This window comes from Rhamphochromis sp. 'chilingali' (assembly GCF_963969265.1).
Source record: "Rhamphochromis sp. 'chilingali' genome assembly, chromosome: 21".
Lineage (NCBI taxonomy): Eukaryota > Metazoa > Chordata > Actinopteri > Cichliformes > Cichlidae > Rhamphochromis > Rhamphochromis sp. 'chilingali'.
In genome coordinates, this window is record NC_137949.1 from 6,237,050 (window position 1) to 6,261,520 (window position 24,471).

At 41.5% G+C, this 24,471-nt stretch overlaps 1 protein-coding gene and 1 long non-coding RNA gene across 2 annotated transcripts in view; both read left to right on the plus strand.

Moving 5' to 3' along the window:
* Positions 1-24,471, plus strand: part of syne2b (spectrin repeat containing, nuclear envelope 2b) — a 142,494-nt gene that overhangs the window by 53,077 nt on the left and 64,946 nt on the right. The window contains exons 55-64 of the mRNA XM_080871114.1: positions 3,518-14,238; positions 14,878-15,105; positions 15,584-15,739; positions 16,038-16,279; positions 16,451-18,518; positions 18,974-19,308; positions 20,085-20,229; positions 20,333-20,533; positions 20,628-20,887; positions 21,604-21,763. Of these exons, the coding sequence (XP_080727240.1) occupies positions 3,518-14,238; positions 14,878-15,105; positions 15,584-15,739; positions 16,038-16,279; positions 16,451-18,518; positions 18,974-19,308; positions 20,085-20,229; positions 20,333-20,533; positions 20,628-20,887; positions 21,604-21,763 (14,516 nt within the window). The remainder of the gene's footprint in view (positions 1-3,517; positions 14,239-14,877; positions 15,106-15,583; positions 15,740-16,037; positions 16,280-16,450; positions 18,519-18,973; positions 19,309-20,084; positions 20,230-20,332; positions 20,534-20,627; positions 20,888-21,603; positions 21,764-24,471) is intronic.
* Positions 8-1,099, plus strand: LOC308390131. Its single transcript, XR_013970395.1, has 3 exons — positions 8-107; positions 698-827; positions 984-1,099. It is a non-coding gene; the product is annotated as an uncharacterized lncRNA (long non-coding RNA).

Here is a 24,471-nt window from a genome sequence, read left to right on the forward strand (position 1 = left end):
GTGAAAATTCATGACCTGCAACAGGAAGTAAACTTGGCATCTTCGACCAATGAGCTGCCAGCAGAAATCATCAGTGGGGTTGACTCGTTATGGGAACAGCATGCCAGGTATCCTGCTGTGAAAATGATGACTTTTATGACTCTGCTTGTTAGACCATGAAACATTCTGAATCCAAATTGTTATGACATTTTATTTCTTATATATATATTTTTTGAAATTTACCTCATGGTATAAAAAGTAGGGAAAAAAAGATACCATCCAGCAAAACACTGCCAAACTCCCAACTAGGGTTTCTTAAGTTGTAACCCTGTTTAAATAGATATTTTGTAATGAATTCTAAGCTAGCATCATCTGCCCCTTTCAATTTACTCTTCAATTATTCTTGCCTGCCAGCCACATGCCTTAGTGGGTCATTCTGCTCTTGCTCAACTGCATGGACACACAGAGTTCCCCTGTATTTATAACCTAGATATTAACCTTATATAAATGTTTCAGCTGGTTTTGAAAGACATTTTTTAAAAACAAAATTCACATGTATATAGATGCACACAGATGTATAATTATAGCACTAGAAAAACAAATACTTCTTTATCTTTTTTTTCATCCTGTAAAAATATGTTTTCTTTCTCATATATTATAGTCAGGTAACATGTTAAGTGCTGAGATTACAATAAATTGTTGTTCATTATATCCACAGTCTAAAAAATAGGCTGAGTGAGCATCAGGTTACCTGCTGCACAAACACAGCAACATGTCTCAGGGACTGTCTTCATGCTCTGCAAAAATGGAACTACAGCAAACCATCTGTGTCCCTTTCCTCTGTGCAGGTCTCTTTTCTTCTTATTTGAGTAACACGCTGATTTTATTACTGTTCCTAAATATTAATAATGGACATTAATATTTTGCCTGAGTACTGTATGTTTTCTTAATATCAGACATATGCTACAACCACTTTTAAATGTTTTTCCTTCTGATGTTAGCAGATGTTAGAGGAAGGTGAAAAGTTGCAAGCCAGCCTACAGGAGGCACTTTCGCACCGACATTTTCTAATGGCCTGTCTGACATTGGACTTGCTTGAGAAACTAGAAAAAGAAGGCTCAGAAGCTCTCAGAGAAGCAGACACACTGAAAATTTCTCTAAGTCAGAGCCTAAAGGTATTTGTGCTAAATTATTTGGCCTTGAACATTTCATAAGAAAACTCGTAAACATCCATTGTTTGACCCAACAAAGCAGTTTAATATCTAATATATTGCTGTATCTTAATTGGATTAAGGAAATATGTTTGTCATAATTAATGGCTTCTTAACCTCTCTATTCAAGGAACTTAATCAAAGAAGTAAACAAAAACTGCCTGACAACCAGTCGTCAGAGAACCTGCAGGAGACAAAGGCCTCTGTGGTGGCACCGCCACGAAAAAGCAAGCGCTCATCTGAGAAAAAAACAGTTTATCCTACTTCTGCTTCAACATCTGTGGTGATACAAAGCTATACTACTTCTCAAGAACCACAGACCAAAACTGTAAGGTTAGATATCACAGGTGAGCCTGTTACAAATGAGGCAAATAAGCCTGCTTCTGAGGAACCCACTGTGATGCACAAGGTCACTGAAACTCCTGCTGTTACTGAAGAAACTGAAATTGAACAGCTGTATGCTGAAAAAATAACCAAGGATGAGGCAGAGAATAAGCAAAAGCCTAGTAGTGAGAAATCTCCAATGACTTGTAAGCAAACTAAAGTGGCTGTGGAAAAAAGTGAAATCATTCAAAAAGGTAAGAAGTCAAAGAGTTTTGAGGTCTCTCAGCTTGCAGAGCCAATGTTTCCACTGGAAAAAGTTGCTAGTGTGCAGTCAACAGAGACCAAAGGTGAATCAGACAAGTATAACGTAACATCAGAGTCAGCTGAAATACCTATGGAAAAATCTAGAATATTGCCTATGACGAGAAAATCAAAGAGCGCAGAACTTTGCTTTGATCTTGGTGATATTGAGTTACCTCAGACTAGGGAAGATCCTCAAAGCAAAACTTCTTCTTTGGACTTTAATGGCGAGAACAAAGGTTTTGTTACTGAAAAGAAAAAACCTATACCTGCTGGGTCTTCAACTCAAACTCCAAATATGCCAGAAAAGATAGCTGAAATAACTGATACAGAAAAAGGCCAATTTTCATCAAGCACAGGAAAGTCAAAGGCTTTAATGAGTTCTCCAGAATTTCCTTCAGTGGCACAGACACAATCCAAGAAACAGCCTGAAAAGAAGACATCACCATCAGTTCCGGATGTTATCAAAGAACCAAGTGAAAAAGAAACTGAAAGTAAAAAGCCAGATTTACATGGAGTTATGGATAGTGGAAGAGCTGAAACTACTGATGAAAACTTGATAGAGGTTTCAATAATGGACATAAAGTCAGGGCATCCAAAGGTTTATCTTGGTCTTGCTAGCAAAGATCAGAATCCAACTACAATACAACATGAGAGTGATATATCATTCTTGCCTACGACAAAGCCAACTGAGACAAAGGAAGAGCCAGATAGTCAGAAATGTCCTTTATCTCCAGAGGATGCAACTGCAACAAAAGAAATTACTGCTTTCAATGAAGGAAAGCGTTCCCCATCCAAAAGAAAGTCAAAGAATCGTAAAGCTTCCTCGGAACTTATTAGTATGGATTTGCCTGAGACTTTCAAAGAACCTGAATCTGCGGGTTCCACCGTTAAAGCTAAAATTACCACTTTGGAAAGACCTGAAGTCCCCCCAACCAGGAAATCTTCTGAGAGTCTTGTAGAGTCCAAGAAAATAGAGAAAGAAACAGAAATGGAAAACGCAGCTTTAAATGTACAGGTGATTACTGAAAAAACTGAAACTGTTGCTGTAGAGTCAACTGAATTTTCACCAAGTCAAAGACAACCAGAGATTCCAAAGGTTTCTCCTGAGCTTGCAATCAAGGACCAGATTCCAACTACAAAGGAGCATGACAGTGAAACGCTGTCAGTCTCATCCACACAGCGCTCACCACCCAAAAGAAAGTCAAAGAGTCGTAAAGCTTCCTCCGAACTTATTAGTACAGATTTGCCTGAGATCTTGAAAGAACCTGAATCTGTGGGTTCCACCGTGGAAGCTAAGATTACCACTTTGGAAAAACCTGAAGCCCTCCAAACAAGGAAAACTTCAAAGAGTCTTGTAGAGTCTGAGGACACAGAGAAAGAAAGTGGAAGGGAAAAGATAGTCTTGCATTTACAGGTGATTACTAGAAAAACTGAAACTGTTGCTGTAGAGTCAACTGAACTTTCACCAAGTGAAAGAAAACCAGAGATTCCAAAGATTTCTCCTGAGCTTGCAATCAAGGACCAGATTCCAACTCAAACAGAACATGACAATGAGATTCTGTCAGTCTCCTCTACAGACCAAGTTACTGCTGTTGTTTTGGAAGACATATCTCCCATACAAACTGGAGGAAAGTCAGATCCTGTTGAATTTTCCATAGCTCCTGAGTCACTTCTAACCATTGAAAGACACCCTGATGCAGAAAATGAATATACTAAGAAAGAGCTCTATAGTGTGAAATCTAGCACACCTTCAGAGGTGGTCACTGTGCAGACTGAATATGCTATGGGGGAACTGACAAAGAAAGATGAAGAGACTGATAGTCAGAGATCTCCTGTATCTCCAGAGGTTTCCACAGCAACAACAAAAATTACTGCTATGAATAAAGGAAAGCTTTCACCACCCAAGAGAAAGTCAAAGAGTCGTAAAGCTTCCTCAGAACTTATTAGTACGGATTTGCCTGAGACTTTGAAAGAATCTGAATCTGTGGGTTCCACCGGGGAAGCTAAGATTACCACTTTGGAAAAACCTGAAGCCCTCCAACCAAAGAAAACTTCAGAGAGTCTTGTGGAGTCTGAGGACACAGAGAAAGAAAGTGGAAGGGAAAAGATAGCCTTGCATTTACAGGTGATTACTAGAAAAACTGAAACTGTTGCTGTAGAGTCAACTGAACTTTCACCAAGTGAAAGACAACCAGAGATTCCAAAGGTTTCTCATGAGCTTGCAATCAAGGACCAGATTCCAACTACAGAGGAGCATGACAGTGAAACGCTGTCAGTCTCATCCACACAGCGCTCACCAACCAAAAGAAAATCAAAGACTCGTAAAGCTTCCTCCGAACTTATTAGTACGGATTTGCCTGAGACCTTGAAAGAACCTGAATCTGTGGGTTCCACCAAGGAAGCTAAAATTACCACTTTGGAAAGACCTGAAGTCCCCCCAACCAGGAAATCTTCTGAGAGTCTTGTAGAGTCCAAGAAAATAGAGAAAGAAACAGAAATGGAAAACGCAGCTTTAAATGTACAGGTGATTACTGAAAAAACTGAAACTGTTGCTGTAGAGTCAGCTGAATTTTCACCAAGTGAAAGACAACCAGAGATTCCAAAGGTTTCTCTCGAGCTTGCAATCAAGGACCAGATTCCAACTACAAAGGAGCATGACAGTGAAACGCTGTCAGTCTCATCTACACAGCGCTCACCACCCAAAAGAAAGTCAAAGAGTCGTAAAGCTTCCTCGGAACTTATTAGTATGGATTTGCCTGAGACCTTGAAAGAACCTGAATCTGTGGGTTCCACCGTTGAAGCTAAAATTACCACTTTGGAAAAACCTGAAGTCCCCCCAACCAGGAAATCTTCTGAGAGTCTTGTAGAGTCCAAGAAAATAGAGAAAGAAACAGAAATGGAAAATGCAGCTTTAAATGTACAGGTGATTACTGAAAAAACTGAAACTGTTGCTGTAGAGTCTACGGCATTTTCATCAAGTCAAAGACAACCAGAGATTCCAAAGGTTTCCCTTGAGCTTGCAATCAAGGACCAGATTCCAACTACAAAGGAGCATGACAGTGAAACGCTGTCAGTCTCATCCACACAGCGCTCACCACCCAAAAGAAAGTCAAAGAGTCGTAAAGCTTCCTCAGAACTTATTAGTACAGATTTGCCTGAGATCTTGAAAGAACCTGAATCTGTGGGTTCCACCAAGGAAGCTAAGATTACCACTTTGGAAAAACCTGAAGCCCTCCAAACAAGGAAAACTTCAAAGAGTCTTGTAGAGTCTGAGGACACAGAGAAAGAAAGTGGAAGGGAAAAGATAGTCTTGCATTTACAGGTGATTACTAGAAAAACTGAAACTGTTGCTGTAGAGTCAACTGAACTTTCACCAAGTGAAAGAAAACCAGAGATTCCAAAGATTTCTCCTGAGCTTGCAATCAAGGACCAGATTCCAACTCAAACAGAACATGACAATGAGATTCTGTCAGTCTCCTCTACAGACCAAGTTACTGCTGTTGTTTTGGAAGACATATCTCCCATACAAACTGGAGGAAAGTCAGATCCTGTTGAATTTTCCATAGCTCCTGAGTCACTTCTAACCATTGAAAGACAGCCTGATGCAGAAAATGAATATACTAAGAAAGAGCTCTATAGTGTGAAATCTAGCACACCTTCAGAGGTGGTCACTGTGCAGACTGAATATGCTATGGGGGAACTGACAAAGAAAGATGAAGAGACTGATAGTCAGAGATCTCCTGTATCTCCAGAGGTTTCCACAGCAACAACAAAAATTACTGCTATGAATAAAGGAAAGCTTTCACCACCCAAGAGAAAGTCAAAGAGTCGTAAAGCTTCCTCAGAACTTATTAGTACGGATTTGCCTGAGACTTTGAAAGAATCTGAATCTGTGGGTTCCACCGTTGAAGCTAAGATTACCACTTTGGAAAAACCTGAAGCCCTCCAACCAAAGAAAACTTCAAAGAGTCTTGTGAAGTCTGAGGACACAGAGAAAGAAAGTGGAAGGGAAAAGATAGCCTTGCATTTACAGGTGATTACTAGAAAAACTGAAACTGTTGCTGTAGAGTCAACTGAACTTTCACCAAGTGAAAGAAAACCAGAGATTCCAAAGGTTTCTCTCGAGCTTGCAATCAAGGACCAGATTCCAACTACAAAGGAGCATGACAGTGAAACGCTGTCAGTCTCATCCACACAGCGCTCACCAACCAAAAGAAAGTCAAAGAGTCGTAAAGCTTCCTCCGAACTTATTAGTACGGATTTGCCTGAGACCGTGAAAGAACCTGAATCTGTGGGTTCCACCGTTGAAGCTAAGATTACCACTTTGGAAAAACCTGAAGCCCTCCAAACAAGGAAAACTTCTGAGAGTCTTGTAGAGTCCAAGAAAATAGAGAAAGAAACAGAAATGGAAAACGCAGCTTTAAATGTACAGGTGATTACTGAAAAAACTGAAACTGTTGCTGTAGAGTCAACTGAATTTTCACCAAGTCAAAGACAACCAGAGATTCCAAAGGTTTCTCCTGAGCTTGCAATCAAGGACCAGATTCCAACTACAAAGGAGCATGACAGTGAAACGCTGTCAGTCTCATCCACACAGCGCTCACCACCCAAAAGAAAGTCAAAGAGTCGTAAAGCTTCCTCCGAACTTATTAGTACAGATTTGCCTGAGATCTTGAAAGAACCTGAATCTGTGGGTTCCACCGTGGAAGCTAAGATTACCACTTTGGAAAAACCTGAAGCCCTCCAAACAAGGAAAACTTCAAAGAGTCTTGTAGAGTCTGAGGACACAGAGAAAGAAAGTGGAAGGGAAAAGATAGTCTTGCATTTACAGGTGATTACTAGAAAAACTGAAACTGTTGCTGTAGAGTCAACTGAACTTTCACCAAGTGAAAGACAACCAGAGATTCCAAAGGTTTCTCATGAGCTTGCAAGCAAGGACCAGATTCCAACTACAAAGGACCATGACAGTGAAACGCTGTCAGTCTCATCCACACAGCGCTCACCACCCAAAAGAAAGTCAAAGAGTCGTAAAGCTTCCTCGGAACTTATTAGTACGGATTTGCCTGAGACCCTGAAAGAACCTGAATCTGCGGGTTCCACCAAGGAAGCTAAAATTACCACTTTGGAAAGACCTGAAGTCCCCCCAACCAGGAAATCTTCTGAGAGTCTTGTAGAGTCCAAGAAAATAGAGAAAGAAACAGAAATGGAAAACACAACTTTAGATGTACAGGTGATTACTGAAAAAACTGAAACTGTTGCTGTAGAGTCAACTGAATTTTCACCAAGTGAAAGACAACCAGAGATTCCAAAGGTTTCCCTTGAGCTTGCAATCAAGGACCAGATTCCAACTACAAAGAAGCATGACAGTGAAACGCTGTCAGTCTCATCCACACAGCGCTCACCAACCAAAAGAAAGTCAAAGAGTCGTAAAGCTTCCTCAGAACTTATTAGTACGGATTTGTCTGAGACCTTGAAAGAACCTGAATCTGTGGGTTCCACCAAGGAAGCTAAGATTACCACTTTGGAAAGACCTGAAGTCCCCCCAACCAGGAAATCTTCTGAGAGTCTTGTAGAGTCCAAGAAAATAGAGAAAGAAACAGAAATGGAAAACGCAGCTTTAAATGTACAGGTGATTACTGAAAAAACTGAAACTGTTGCTGTAGAGTCAACGGCATTTTCACCAAGTGAAAGACAACCAGAGATTCCAAAGGTTTCCCTTGAGCTTGCAATCAAGGACCAGATTCCAACTACAAAGGAGCATGACAGTGAAACGCTGTCAGTCTCATCCACACAGCACTCACCACCCAAAAGAAAGTCAAAGAGTCGTAAAGCTTCCTCCGAACTTATTAGTACGGATTTGCCTGAGACCTTGAAAGAACCTGAATCTGCGGGTTCCACCAAGGAAGCTAAAATTACCACTTTGGAAAGACCTGAAGTCCCCCCAACCAGGAAATCTTCTGAGAGTCTTGTAGAGTCCAAGAAAATAGAGAAAGAAACAGAAATGGAAAACGCAGCTTTAAATGTACAGGTGATTACTGAAAAAACTGAAACTGTTTCTGTAGAGTCAACGGCATTTTCACCAAGTGAAAGACAACCAGAGATTCCAAAGGTTTCCCTTGAGCTTGCAATCAAGGACCAGATTCCAACTACAAAGGAGCATGACAGTGAAACGCTGTCAGTCTCATCCACACAGCGCTCACCACCCAAAAGAAAGTCAAAGAGTCGTAAAGCTTCCTCGGAACTTATTAGTACGGATTTGCCTGCGACTTTGAAAGAACCTGAATCTGTGGGTTCCACCAAGGAAGCTAAGATTACCACTTTGGAAAAACCTGAAGCCCCCCAAACAAGGAAAACTTCAAAGAGTCTTGTGGAGTCTGAGGACACAGAGAAAGAAAGTGGAAGGGAAAAGATAGCCTTGCATTTACAGGTGATTACTAGAAAAACTGAAACTGTAGAGTCAATTGAATTCTCACCAAGTGAAAGAAAACCAGAGATTCCAAAGGTTTCTCCTGATCTTGCAATCAAGGACCAGATTCCAACTCAAACAGAACATGACAATGAGATTCTGTCAGTCTCATCTCCAGAGCAAGTTACTGCTGTAGTTTTGGAAGACGTATCTCCCATACAAACTGGAGGAAAGTCAGATGATGTTGAACTTTCCATTGCTTCTGATTCAGTCCCACCTATTGATAGACATCCAGATAGAGAAAATATGGATCAGAACCTTTCCCTGGAAAAACCTGAACTTCCTACATCAAAGAAGACGTCAGAGAGTCTATTGGAGTACAACGAAATGGAGAAAGAAATTGAAAAGGGAAAAGCACATTTAAGTTTTCAGACAGTCACTGTAACAACTGACAGTATTTCTATAGAATCAACTAAGTTTTCACCATGTGAAAGAAAGTCAGACAGTCCAAAAGTTTCTCTTCAGTCTGATAACAAGGCACCAGAATGCACAGCACCTCAATCTGATGCAAGAGATTCAGACACAGCGCCACAAATGCAGCCATGTCTTTCTTCTAGTTTTACAGATACAACAAATATTGCAGATTGTATTAACAAATTATGGAGTAACACAGAAGAAGTTCCGAAGAGGTATTTAGTTCTTGAGCTGCCTGATCGAACAGTCCCACAATTGTTTGAGACAAACCAATATCAGCCAGACACAAGAATTTCTGATAAGGAATCTATTACTTTTGCCATTGTTTCAATGGAGCAGCCTCATGAGACAGAGACAGATGTAACAGAAATAGCCCCATCTAAGCTAAATGAGACTATGAGTCAGCAAACAGTCTCAGATAACTTACAAATACAACCTGAAGTCAACATCCAACATGACGATGGGCAAAATATTTTAGGCATCAAGGTTCAAAAGTCTCTTGAAGATGAAGCATTCAAAGCTGAAGAAATGAGTATAAAGACAAGAATACACACATCTGAAAATATTACTGTCTCAGTGCACAATGACCCCCAGATGCACATGGAGCACTTGACTGTACAGTGTGAGACCACACCACAAAGCAACGTTGAGACAACCAGTGTAGAACTGCAAGTAAGCAGTGCTGAAGGGAATGATATTAAGGCTGACCAAGGCTCTAGTCAGCCTACTGCAACTGTTTTCACCTCAGAAAAACATGTGCCCATGAGCCCAGATGACAAGTCTGTTACAGGGGATAAAATCCAAGTGGAGACTAAAGTGCTTAGTTTGGACTATGAAATACCAACCAGCCATAAAACCGCAGTTGTGGTTCACCCAGAGGAAGCTACAGTCAGAGTACAGATGCAACAAATCAGCATTGAAATGCAAGATAATGTGGAGATGTCTGCCTCTTCTCGACCTGCACTTCTGCAGGCAAGTGAACAAGAGAGAGTATCTGCAGAAATAAGCTTATCTGAGCAAGACACTATAAAATCAGAAATGGTGATTGAGCTAGAGATCTTGAAAACCACACAGGATAGCAAAGGGGAGCTGAAGAACTACAACTTAAAAGAGGAGGTCTCTAGAAAAGATGTACTTGATTTACCCAAAAGCTTGGATGAAAAGGAAATATTGGGGGACTCTCAAGTGCGAGTTTTACAGCTTGATATACCTACGAGTCATGAAGAACAGGAAAAGACATTTGTCATGACAGCAGCAGTACCAATGGCAGATACAGCTCAATCAAGTATGCAGTGGGAACAAAAAGAGACTGCAATTCAGGTTAACCCTGAGGAGGCTACACTCATAGTCAAGGTACAACAAATCAGCACAGAAACGCCAAAGGATGTGGCTCAGAGTGACTCTACTCAAACTGTTCTGCTGCAGCCAGTTGAAACAGAGACAATATCTGCAGAAATAAGCTTATTTAAGGAAGACACTGTAAAACCACAAACGGCAATTGAGTTAGAGATCCTGGGAACCACACAGAAACCAGAGGAGCTGAAGGATTACGACTTAAAAGAGGTCTCCAAAACAGATGTACCTGATGTATCCCACACTTTGGATGAAAAACTGGTTACAGGAGAGAAAAACCTTGTTGAGCCTCAAGTGCGAGTTTTACAAATAGATATACCAACCAGTAATGAAGAACAGAAACAGACGTTTGTCATGACAGCAGCCGAACCAAAGATAGATACAGCTCAATCAAGTTTGCAGTGTGAAGGAGTTCATGTACCGTCTGAGGAGGCTGAAGTTATAGTCAAAGTGCAACCAATCACCTTGGACACACAAAAGTATCTGGATCAAAGTAATTCCTCTCAAAATGCACTCCTGCAAAGTGAAGCAGGGGCAATGTCTGCAGAAATAAACATATCCAAACAAGATACTGTAAAACCAGAAAAACTGACTGAGCAGGAGCTCCTGAAAAACACACAGGACAGACCTATGATAACTAAGGAAACTGGGGTCCAAAAAGAGCGCTCTGAACTGTCAATACATAGAGGGAATGATATACCCATGAGCCTGGATGAAAAAGCAGAAAAAGTCCAAGTGGAGCCTGATGTTGTTTTACCAGCCAGCCATGAGGAGCATGAAAGATCATTTGTCTCGAAAGCAGATGTGCCAAGAACAGATATAAGTATCCAGTCTGAACATTCTCAAGTAAACAAAGATTTGACTTCAGCTGATGTTCAACCTGAACAAGAAATTAGCTTTACAATAAAGGTGCAGCAAATGAAGACTAAAATGCCAGTGGATCTCGTGGCTCAGTGTGAATCTACTCAAGCTGCACTTTTTCAGCCAGGTGAAGCAAAGAAAACACAATCTGCAGAAATAAGCTTACCTGAACAAGACACTGCAGAACCACAAACAATGATTGCACTAGAGACCTTGAAAACTGCTAGATCAGTGGAGGTGAAGGATTACAACATGAAACAGGATGTCCCCACAAAAGATGTGCTTGATTCACTCAAAAACTTGGATGAAAAATCAGTTGCAATAAAGCAAATTCAAGTGGAGCCTCAAGTGAAAGTTTTACAGCTGGATATACCAATCAGTCAAAAAGAACAGGAAAAGATATTTGTGAAGACATCAGCAGAACCAAAACCAGATACAGCTCATTTAAGTATCCAGCGTGAAAGGGAGCTGGGAAATAAAGATGATACTTCAGCTGAGGTTACACAGGAGACTGAATATATAATCAAAGTGCAACAAATCACCACTGATAGACAAGGGGATGTGACTCAGAGCGACTCAGGTCCACCAGCTGAAGTAGGGATAGCTTCTGCAGAAATAAACTTATCAATGCAAGAAACTGTAAAACTAGAACCAGTGACTGAGCAAGAGCTCTTGAAAACCACAAAGCATAGATCTACTGTGACTAAGGGACTTGTGATCCAAGGTGAGCAGCCCAAACCAAATGAACTGGATGACATACCCATGAGCCTGGATGACAAGACGATTACAAAAGAGAAAGTCCAGGGGGAGCCTGAGGTCCTTGTTTCACCAACCAGCCAGGAGGAGGATAAAAGAACATTTGTTGTGGTAACAGATGTACCCAGAGCAGATGTAGCTCATTCAAGTATCCAGTCTGAAATCATTGCAGTAAACAAAGATTTGACTGCCGCTGAAGTTCAACCTGAGGAAGCTGCTAGACCAGAAGATGTGGCGCAGAGCGATTCCACTCAACCTTCTCTGCTGCAGACACGTGAACCAGAGACAGTCTCTGCAGAAATTTGCTTATCTGAAAAACATGTTGTAAAACCAGAACTGGTGACTGAGCAAGAGCTCTTGAAGACCACAGACAGCAGAACAGACATGTCTCAAATAAATATCGAATGTGATTCAGAACTTGAAAAGAAAGATGTGAGTCCAGCTGATGCTCACCCTGGGGAGGCAACAGTTGGAATGGAGGTGCAACAAATCAGCACTGAAACACAAGAAGATGTAGCTCTGGTGGACTCAACTCAACCTGCAGTGCTGCCGCCAAGAAAAATAGCATCTGCAGAAATTAGCTTACCTGAGGGAGAAGCTGTACAATCAGAAACAGTAACTGAGCAAGAACTCATGAAAACTACACAGTTCTCCACAAATGTTGTGCTTGATTCACCAAAAAGTGTGGACAAACTATCAGTCACAGCAGAGAAAATCCAGGCAGAACCTCAAGTGTGTATTTTACAACTCAATATGTCAACCAGCGACAAGGAGCATGAAAGAACGTTAGTCATGACAGCAGCAGCATCAAGAACAGATACGGGTCAAACGATATTTCACGTTGAAATAGAAAAAGAACAGAAAGACAAAACAGCTGAGGTTCATCCTGAGGAGGCAGCAGTTAGAATGGAGGAGCAACAAATCATTACTGAAAGACAAGAGGATGTTCAGTTTGACTCTGTTCAACCTGGACTGCTGGAAAACGAAGCAGTAAGTTCTACAAAAATAATTGTATCTGAGCCACACAATGTAAAATCAGAAATAGTGTCTAAGCAAGAAATCTTGAAAACCACACAAGATAGACCTATGGTGACTAAGGACCTTGTGGTCCAAGCAGAGCCCTCTGAAGCTTCAGTCACAGTGAAGGAGAAACAAATTAGCGCTGAAAGACCAAAAATTGCAGCTCAGAGTGACTCCACTCAAACTACACTGGAGCAATCAAGTGAAGCAGAGACAACATCTGCACAAATACGCTTACCTGAGCAAGACATTGTAAAACAAGAAACACTGATTGAGCTAAAGATCTTGGAAATCGCACAGGGCAGACCTACAGGGATTAAGAAACTTGGTGTCAAAGAAGGCTCTTCTAAATTGTTAATGCATGGAGTGGGTGATGCACCCAAGAGCCTAAGTGGCAAGTCTGTTACAGTAGACGGAACCCAGATTGAGCCTGAGGTGCTTGTTTTACAAGTAGAAGTACCAACAAGTCGTCATGAGCATGAACAGACATCTTTCATGATAGAAAAAAGTGACTCCGCTCAGCCTGCTCTGCTAGAGCCAGAGGTCAGTGGAGAGCTCTTGAAAACCACAGAAGACAAACCTATTGTGACTAAGGAATTTGTCCAAGACAAGCACCCTAAAGTATTAACACATGGAGTGGAAGACGTACCCACAAGCCTGGATGTCAAATTTGTTAAAATGAAGAAAATTCAGATGGACCCTGAGGTGCTTGTAATACCAGCAGTTCGAGAAGAGCATGTGTCAAGAACAGATACATCTCGATCAAGTATCCAGTGTGAAAGTTCAGAAGAACACAGAGATACGAGTGCAGCTGAGGTTCTTCCTAAAGAGGCTGAAGTTAAAACCAGAGTAGTAGAAGTCCAACAATTTAGGACTGAAATGAAGGAAGGTGTAGCTCAGACTGACACAGCTCAATCTGTACTGATACATGCAGGTGAAACAGAGTCAACATGTGTAGAAATAAGTTTATCTGAACGAGACACTGTAAAACCAGAAACTCTTAATAAGTTGAAGTTCTTGAATACCACAGAGGAGAGACCAAAGGACGTCAATCTGCGAGAGGAGTTTGTAACTAAAGATGTACTTGATGCACCTAAAGGCCAGCATGAAGTGTCTGTTACAGTGGAAAAACTCAGCATGGGGTCTAGCGTACCCACTCTACAGCCAAATATACCGGCCACCATAACCACATCTGTTGTGATAGCAACAAGTGCAAGGACTGACAGTGATCAAACAACTACGAAGTCTGAAAAAATAACACAAACCCAAGAGCTTAGGTCTCTTGAAGCAGAGAAAGAAAAGCCTGCATCTGAGATGAATAAAGCAGATGCTCCAAAAAGCTTTACCAAACTCCTGTCAGAACCAGTTGTGTATCCTAAAGTCCAAACAGATGCAACAAATAGGAAAGAAGAAGAAGAGAAGCAGAAGAAGAAAATTCAAGAAAAGGAAAAAGAAAGAAGCACCAGTGTAGAACTGCCATTCAGCATAAGCACAACAACCACCATCACTACCATGGAGGCCACTGGAACAAGGCTTAAGAAACTGCCACAGGTATGTTATGATGACCTATTTTTCTATGATAAAGTGCAATTATGTTAACCCTGCATCATATATAGACTAATGCATAGCCTACATGTAAAACATGAACTTGTCTACCAAAGCCAGTCCAGAAAAGCCTTCAATCTTGCAAAGGGAACTTCTTGATTGCTAAAAGAAGTTGCATTATGCAGAGGTCTTTCAAAAAACAAATGTAATTTCTCAATTGGTGTATGATTTCACTTCTTCAGCGTTAATGGCCTCACCTGTTAGTCAAGTCTTATTTAATACAACTTAATGTTTTTGTAAAATTTGGTCACAAAGAGCAGCGGTCCGCAACCTTTTTTGCGCCATGGACCGGTTTATGTCTGACAATATTTTCACGGACCGGCCTTTACGTTGTCGCGAATTAATCCAACAAAATAAAACTGGTACCAAAAAAAAAGAAGTAGATTTATTCATAACACACTGGAAAAGACCTAGGGAAGCCAGCGATAAAAACCAATAAAAACCCTGAAAACCATAAATTTCACACCCGAACCTCAACTATCATGGCCCGGTACCAAGCGACTCCGGTCCGTGACCCGGGGATTGGGGACCGCTGACATGGAGTATATATATGTGCATTAATACCTAGTTTCATGTCCACTATAGGAGCAAGTATTCAGTACTGACACATCACTGCAGGTGGTTCAGATATCATCAGGTGATACTGTACTGGGTGAAGAACCCCATTTGAAAGGACTGACCCCTCAAGAAAACAAAATAGACGCAAATGACATGGAAACTGAGAGAACAGTACTGGAGTCACCAGGAGAAACATCCATTTTGACAGTGATACAGCTACTCAAAGACATGGGACCCAGCAGTCAACTCATTGAGGTAAAATAAATATTATCTGTCATTGGCTCTGTGTTTGTTTTTGAACCAAGAAAGTCACAGAAGTTCCAAATGGTCACTTTCTATATGTAGGATTAAAATACAGAATAATCTTTCAAATAAAGCGGTGATGAACATGTACTATCATAATTACTGGCTGAAATGTAGATCATAATTCTTAGTTATTTTGACTCTTTTTTAATCCTCTTTCACATCAGTTCAGTTCAATCCAGTTTTAGATATATGAAGTAAACTCAAGAAAAACCTCAAAGCAGAGTTTGCAAAGGTTGTTTGTGAGACCTTTGAGGCAATTTATATGGTCAAGACATATCTTACTCTGTAGAGAGGATCATAACAATTCCTCCCTCAAACTGTTTTTTTCTGATATATATTTTCATATAGGCCCTAAATTAAACAACAAAACCAAAGCTTGTGCCTTAACAAATCCTGTTCTGCATCTGACGTGTCTTTCTGTCTGAAGGGTAAACCACTTGAGGATGCTCCAGAGGTTCTGATTTCATCTACCAGTAGCATGGACAGTCATCTAAGTAGGGTTATATCTAAACTCCTGAACTGCAAGAACCGCTCAGCTGAGCTGAGCCCAACAGCCATGGCCCAGCAGGTGGAGGAGGCTCAGGTGAGATTATGCAGCATGAATCACTAGAAAAACATCCATGGTGCTAAAGTGCCTCCTTATTATTATTATTATTATTATTATTATTATTAACAACAACAACAACAATAATAAGAATAAGAATATTTTTTAAAAATCATGATAATTGTAATAATAAAACATTTTACAGAGCATTTTCACAGTAGGCCCTTGTGTTCGCAATTCAAATAACAATGAACCTGAGTTCACAGAAGGTCAGATAAGCTCATTCTGAATTTAAAATTCAGCCTTTGTGTGTCTCACTCTTGCCTGCTGCATACAGGAGTGCAGAGAGGCTGCCCTGGCCCAGGTAGCATTGCTCTCTCAGTTGAGAGGGGCTGTTGCTGAGAATAGGGACACTCTGGAGCATCTGGAGGACCAGTGGAGCAGTGCTGCCCAGGATGCAGCTAATATTATCCAGAGTAAGGAGGCTCAGCTGCAGATGGTCACTGATTATTGCCAGCACATCCAAACAGCTAAGAATGCGGTGGACAAAGCAACCGCAGAACTGGACGCTCTTCAAACGTGAGTTGCCATCCGATGGTTTCATTTTAGTCTTTAATACTTGTATTTTAAGATATTTTAACACTTTTTATTTCACACATTGTCATCTTCCTTTGTCTGTAAAACTAACTGATAAGCCCCTAAAATCTTTTACAATTTGTTGCGGCAAACTTTTTGTTGTTTTTCTTTCAGATCCCCTCAGGAGAGCAGCTCCAAGGAGGCAGAGCGACTAGGCTCCTTACAAAGAAGTATGGAGGAGAACAGAACAGCACTTGGAGAGCTGCTTGTGACCCATAGCAAATTGTGCCCCCACCTTACCCGGTATGAGCGAGCAATTGCAGAGACTGAGCAGAAGAACCTACAAGAGAGGTGGAGAGTTCTGGAAAGAACTGTGGAGAGTATGCTTCATCACACACATGCCCGTTCTCACAAGACCAGCAACCTCCTGTCAGAGTTATCAGATTTGCAGGAACACTTGGAAGTGATCATTAAAGACCTTGAAGCCAAGTTTCCATCAGTTACTCAGTGGAACTGCAAGAAGGCTCGACAGCTGATGGAGGCAAACGCTGAGGTTAAAGCAGCCCAGCAGAAGTACCTCCATTTACAACAGCTGTCAGAGCTGTTGCTATTTAGCCCACAGTGGGAGATGGAAACAAAGGAGATCCATCAGGGACTCCAGAGAGTTAAGGACAAAATTTCTCATACAGAGGAACTTTTGGCTGCCCAAACCCTGAACAGCAACAGCCCTATCATGGAGAAAATTGTCATAGTGATGAGGGAAGGCCTGGCCTGGGCCAGGCAGACAGAGAGTGATATTGAGGGCAGGAAAAAGAGAGTAGCTCTTCTCCCCGAGGAAGTTCACCGGCAGCTCAGGGATCTGAAGAAGCTGCAATCTGAGGTGATGGCCAAACAAGGTCAGCTGGAGTCACTGGCGGAGGAAATGACTGAGCTCCTTCCACAGCTGGACCAGGTTGAAGAGGTGCCTATGGTGCAGAGTCTTCTGAAATGTCTTGAAGAACTCTCAAAGTCCACCAATGAGAAGCTGTCCAAAGCTGTGAAAGAGGTGGAATCAGGACTACAGACCAGAGAAAAGCTATCTGAACAGATTGCCGATCTAGACTCCTGGGTTGTGGCTCATCTGCAAAGAGAAGCATCCCGGGGTCCAAACAGTGAGCTCAGGAGCCCTGCTGAACTTGATCGCAGAACCCGCCAAATCCAAGAAACCCTGGATGAGGCTGAGAAGCAGGAAGCAGTCTGTGAGGCTCTTTTTATTAAGAGCAAAGATATCACTTCTGAATTCAGTGTCACAGAGAACTGTCAGCTTTTTGACAAGCTTACCAACCTCCAGGAGAATATCAGAACCATTAGCAGCCAAGAAAAAAATAACAAGAAGGAGCTGAATGAACTCACCCAGACTTTAGATTCAAACAAGAAAAAACTTGTCACTGTTGAAAACAGTCTAAGGCAGATGTTGGTGGATCTAAGCAGACACAGGTTCCCCATTACAAGAGAGTCCCTGCAAGCTTTAGAGCCTTTCAAGCACATGATTTTGGAACACAAGTCGCAAGTTGACCTCCTGCAACCCTGGATTCCCAATGAGAAGACAAAAGAATTGAACTCTGTCATCTCTGAGCTGCACAGCAAAATGTGTGCCCTAGAAATGAAAGCCAGGGACCAAGAGAGGTACCTAAACATGAGGCAATGCGTCGAGGATCTCAGGGAAAGCATTCAGGAACAGGTGCACCAGACAAAAGAAGATGGCAATGACACAGACGAGAAGTACAGAATCTGTCAGAACCTTCTTATCCAGTTTCATCTGATGAAGGGATTGTGTGAAGAGGCTCGCTCAAAACTACACACAATCTCTGCTGACCTCTACCCTTCACAGCTGACTGCAGAGCAACAAAGGCTTAAGCAAAATGAGGAGAGTCTTAGCACCTTGGAGATGACACTCTATAACAACCTCAGCATCATTGAGTGGAACCTGCTGATGGACCTGGACCTGGAATCAGAGAGGAAAGCCACTAAGGCCTTCCTCTTAAAGACCCAGAAAGAGTTTGAGAAACTTCCCACGTTGGAGCCAAATGACACAGCAATTAACAGAGAATATGAGAGAGTGGTGTCTCTGACAAAGACTGCGGAGTCAAGAATGAGAGCACTGGGGGTGCTGGAGCAAAAGAAGGGAAAGAAAAAAAGAAGTGGATCTCAAGACTTGATGGACTTGAAGAATGCAGTCCTCGGTCAATGTGAATCCCACATGGCAAGTAGTGTTGAGTATTTCTCAATTTGTTTTTGCAGTATTTTTTTTAATTGCTTTGTAATAAGCTTAGCCAATCAGAGTGAAGCATATGTTATATTACTATGCAATACAGCTGAATTAAGCCTCCACAATAGTTAGATTTGTTCATTTGTGTCTTTATGTGCCAGTAGGTATAAATATAAAATAACAATTTCAAACTTAGAGAGCATCAGCAATACTACACCATATTTGGTAGAGCAGTATGGAGCAAACACCCTTTCAGTCTTGTCATTTTGAATATAGTCTATACAAACAATGTGTTCTTTTTCACAGTTTTAAAGTTCAGTTTGATAGAACAAACCACAAAAGCAAAATACAAAGCAAAGGAATTACGCAGATGGTTTAAAAAAAATCTACACTATGGAGTGAACCTGCCAATCTGAAAAAATGTGTTGTTTGTTTTCCTATTGTTTTAGGAGAACATCACTCAGGCCAGGGAGTCACTGAGAAGCTACACCTGTTCTGTTAAACAGGCTGTACAGTTCCTGAGGGATATTGAGGTGTCTATGCTGCCACCTCAGGGCTCTGCTGGGGTCTGCGGTGACAGAGTCGAGGAGACCCAGCAGGCTTTGGCCTCACTCCAGCAGCAATTTCAAATTCATGTAGAACAGCTCCAAGACCAGACTGCTCTGCATCCATACCTGTCCCCACTGAAGGTGGAGCAGCTCCAAGAGAGTATTCTGAGCCAACTCCTGGTGATGATGTCCACTCTCCAGGCAAAGGGCCATGTGAAGTTGGAGTGTCTCAGCAGGTACTCAGCTCAGTCCTAAAAGTCAGATTTATCTTCCTGAAAAGCTTTTTTTGGTAGAAGTGTGTGATTGCACATGCAAAGATAAAACAAAGAAATAATGATAGTTATCTTTCTTCTTATTAGTTTTGCTAAAATGCCAAATACTTTTGGTTTCATCTGACCACGGCACTTTCTCCCAAGCACTCTCTGATCGTTTAGCTGTTCACTGGCAAACTTAAGACAGACCTGTGCGTGTGGCTTCTTGAGCAAGGGGACCTTGCAGGTGCCACAAGATTTCAGTCCATTACAGTGTAACGGGTTACCAGTGGTGTTCTTGGTGACTGGTCCATCTGCTTTCAGATCGTTAACAAGCTCCTTCCCTTTAGTTTTGAGCTTATCCACCCTCCTTCTCATGATCATCCTCATTTCACGAGACAAGATGTTGCACGGAGCTCCAGACTGAGGGACACTGATGATCATTTATATTTCTTCCATTTACGAATGATCACACCAACAGTTGTCAACTTCTTCCTGTTCACCCATTGAGCTAAACTGGTGCCCACAAGTAACAGTTATTTATCAAAAAAAAAAAAAACTTCACTCGCTGCATTAGAAATATTTGTTTTTCTTGTTTAGCTATTTAGCATGTTTCAAACACCATTTTACTACATTTACTAAACAGTCATTGCACGATAGAAACTACAAGACCTGCAAATGGCATTAAGCTGCAGAGCCTTTGTGAATGTGAGCCCTTATTTTAAATCTGACACTAAAAGATCAACATATTTGTCTTTCAGGTGTGCAGAGCAGCACAGAAATTACATCAAGTGCAAAGAAGAAATCATGCAGAGCGTGAAGAGTACAGCGAACAGACTCTTACAGCTCATCACTCAGAAGGTCACCTGTCTCACTGACTGCACTGACCAGGAGGCAAATCTTAGAGTGAGTATAAACCTCCTCTGAAAAAACTTTAATGCTTTTGTGGATAAAAGTTGAAAATTTCCACACAGAAACAGAATTCATTTTTACTGATACCCCTAATCAGGCACTTGCAGAGGAGATGGAGGCCCTCCTGAGACGTCTGGAAGAGCTGCAGGAGTGGTGTTCAGAGCAGGGCTGTCGCGGAAGCAGGGAGACCGCCATGACTTGTATCTGGAGATGGGTATTAAGACTACGTCACTGCACACAGGAGCTGACAACTCGTAGCAAACAGAGAATCAGAGAATGGAGTGATATCTCAGACAGCGTAAGTTTACATCGACATGTGTTTTGAGCATTTTTGAGCATGCTTAGCTAACCCTAATTATAAATGGCCAATTTTGTTGGGTTCTTCCTCTCAGGTGGAGAAGGCCTCTGTGTTACTGCAGGGAGTGGAGGCAGAGCTTCCTGACAGCTCCAAGGTGAAGGCATCTACCGAGGAGCTTCAGGACGTGCTGCAGTCCTGGGAACAGTACCAGGACAGGCTGGACTGTGAACACAGAGCGCTGTCTGCACTGGAACTGCGCACTGCCAGGCTGCTGGGTGTCCCTGCCCACCTGGAGCAGGCTCCTCCTATTCAACTCTGTCAGCAGCTGCAAGCAATGCAGGGCCGATATGACAAGTGAGATATTGTTTGATGTGCAACTCATTATTCTGTTTGCAAGTTTTTACTCCCTTTATGTTTTGATGTACTCTAAATGAAACTACAGTCCAAGTTCTACCAACATGCATAACTGTGCAGGTAATTACAACCACCAAAATAATCTTTTGACTCCAGCAGCAAAATCAGATCCATTTAATCCTGGAACATTCACCACACAAAGGCTGAAAGACCTGACTTAAAGCTATCATTGTGGCTCTGGACAATGTGTGGTCTCGTGTATAATCCATCTGTAATAAAAGAAGAGCAGTGTGATGTTTCTAAAAAGGAGGACTTTCTCCGTCCTACAAGACACATGTGTGTTTAGTGATGCAGTATGCTTGAGAAAGAAGAGGAGTTTTGTAGTATTAAGAAGGCATTGATACTTTTCCTGACAAACTTTCATTGCTCTCCTCTTTCATATGCATAAATGAGCCATGTTCATTATGATCTCTGTTCTTTAGGCACACAGAGACTAAGTTACCCATAAGTCCTGGTTAAGCAGTCAGCTTTAAGTAGGTTAGTCATAGAAGGCGATTGGTGTATAAGGTCTTCCCAGCTTACACTTGGCATTAGGACCCATATGTTGTATTCAATAGTCATGTTGTATTCAGTCATTTTCTTATGGATGTTAGGTAAGCAGCCGTAAAGTTGCTTAGCTTCTGTTTAAATGGCTGGATGTTTGTGTGTTTTCACAGTGTGAAGCAGAGAAGCAGGGAGGGTTTGCAGGCAGCTAGGCAGGAGCTGGAGGACAGAGAAAAGGTGCGAGAGGAGCTGCAGGGTATCCGGGTTTGGCTGAAGGCTGCTGCATCTCTTCTGACAGAGATGGAGCAGAGCAGCAGCACACAGGAGCTGCAGGTGAGACTCTTGAGTTCTTGTTTTTCAGAGTTACATCACACCTGCACACGGTTTTGTGGAGTTCCTTGAAGTTCCTTCTAAAACTTGCTTTACATTTCAATACATTAAGTGTGATAACACGACTTGCCATTAATTTTTTCACAAGGGCACACAAAATGTCATTCATTTTCTGACAGAGTAGTTTTTGTGAATGGTCATGCCAGTCATTGAACCTTGTAAGGTTACATAGCCTAGATCTGTCTTAATTTTTCAATGATACCATAAGTTTTGCATGTCGATGACTAAAATCCACCATGAGCTGGAAATGCAGTTATATTCCTCCCCAAAAGAATTTTGGAGATGAGGAAATCATCCCCAACTGCGAATTAAACCTTTGTAGAGAAAAGAAAACACTAGTGAAATTTAAGTGTTTCTAATTAGGCAAGCCATTCCTCTGGTTCACTGAAGGACCTCTGGGTATATCGAGGTCCCACTTTGTAATCCTCTAATCTAAAAACACATCAGTGTGCTCACAGTTTCTCGCTCCATCCCAGCCACTGGAGTGGAAATAATCAGCCTCTAATGAGACAGGACAGTTTCATCATCTGAAATGAAACACAATGATGCATTTGTACTCAGTGTAACATCATAGCTATTTTTATAATGATGCACTTGTCTTTGCTCTCAGTTAGAAAAGTTACACTCAACAGCATGACAACAACTAAACACTGAGAGTGATGCTTATACACTGCTCAAAGAAATTAAAAGATTAAAGGAACAATTTGAAAACACATAAAATCTCAATGGGGGAAAAAATCATGCTGGATATCTATACTGGACAATGTGTCAGGAACTGAAGGATGCCACGTGATTTGATGAAAATAAAAATTATGAACCTACAGAGGGTTATATTCAAAGACACCCAAAATTCAAAGTGAAAAAAATAATAGAGCAACCTGGCCGAGGTGCTTAGAGTAGATGTAATAGAAACAATAAGGGCCCCAATACAGAACCTTGTGGCACACCACAGCTAAGAGGACAGGATGAGCACTGGTATTTAGAAACAGCCACCAAAAGACTTGTTCAGAAAGATATGATGACAATCACTCCAAAGCAGATCTAGATACACCCACCAAATTGTTCAGCCGCTCAAACAAAATGTGGTGGTGAACAACAAAGCAGTTGAAAATTGATTAACAACCCCCTTCACTGCTTAAGTGAATAGATCAATATCCCAGAAGTTTAAATACTTTTTTCTATGACAGCTGGTAGGAACTACTTTGCAGATATTATAAGGATGTTTACCACAGATTTGGTCAGAACTCTCCCAAAGCCTTGCTGATGAATCCAGGAATTAGTCATCAGGGCTTTTCTACCCCTAACCTTAATGAATATAGAGTGAAGCAGCTTGTTGGCTGTGTAGTAAAAGTGTCACTAAATATTAAATCTTTCAATCTAACCGTTGGCTTGGCTTCAGACCCAGAAGCTGTTTGGTGCTTGTGTCTATGAACCCACCAACCCACAGAATCACTCTGCCCCTTGTCCTGAAACCTGAGCAGAGGCCAACATCTCATCCACTCCAGCTTTCTATTCAAACACACACACACACACACACACACACACACACACACACACACACACACACATTTTCTGAAAGACCCCCTTTCCGTCATCCAACGGTCCCCCCCCCCTCATCACTCCCTCCACCCTCATCCTGCTCTTGTACCAGACACCTTTTGTTCTGTCTTGTAAGTGGATCTTCCAGGTGGCTGTTGTAGCCAAGTCATTTCATGGGCACACACAAAGACACACACATTTCTCCTGTTGCACTTGTGAGGACACTCATTGTCATATGTTGATGTATTTTAGCTTTTAGCTAACCTCAGTGTAAAACTAACTCACTCTAAAATCAAATGCTAACTTTTCAAACATCCCTTTGTCAGAAGCAGGAATAAAAATATCCTCACTTTTCTAAAATATATAGAGTTCATTAAATATCTTTATTAAAGACAGAGACCATTAAAATTATAAATTTCCTCAAATGTAAATTTTGCAAAATTACACAGGTTTTGCAATTATGTCGTCTCTCTTTGTTAAAATCTCTAAATGTTCTACATTGACCTCATGTGTTTTAAATCTAGAATGACCTCAGATGGCTTCTTAATTAAAAAATGTTCATTATTCCATAAAACACTATTTGATTTTTACAAAGATAGCTATACAGGACACACACACAATTCGCACTCTTCATCTCCTGTTCTCTCATGCAAAGAAACTGTCTTTGCATACCCTCTCCTCCTCCCTTGCTTTGTTTAACACACACACACACATGCATGCACACACACACACACACACGCATGCACACACACACACACACACACACACACACACACACAGAAGCTCAGTTTCCCATCGTGATATCAAGATGCGCCTCCCCGTATAGTAGACCATCGGACGCTTTCAGACCCAGGTAGTCTCCACTGTGTTATTTGTCATATTTTAACTTTTTTCTGATCTTTATATTGTTTTTATTGTGCAGTAGAATCATAGTGAGGTGAAATGAGTTCACTTTTAAGTATTTTGTAAATGAAGGAGTGAGGCAGACTGTGTTTGACGGCAGCGCAGCAGGACACAGCGAGAGGACGGCTTGACAAGGAGCTAAAAGCTTACAAGAAGGACTTTCTTTAGTGAGACTTGTACATGAGACTGATATTTTGTGCCAAAATAAG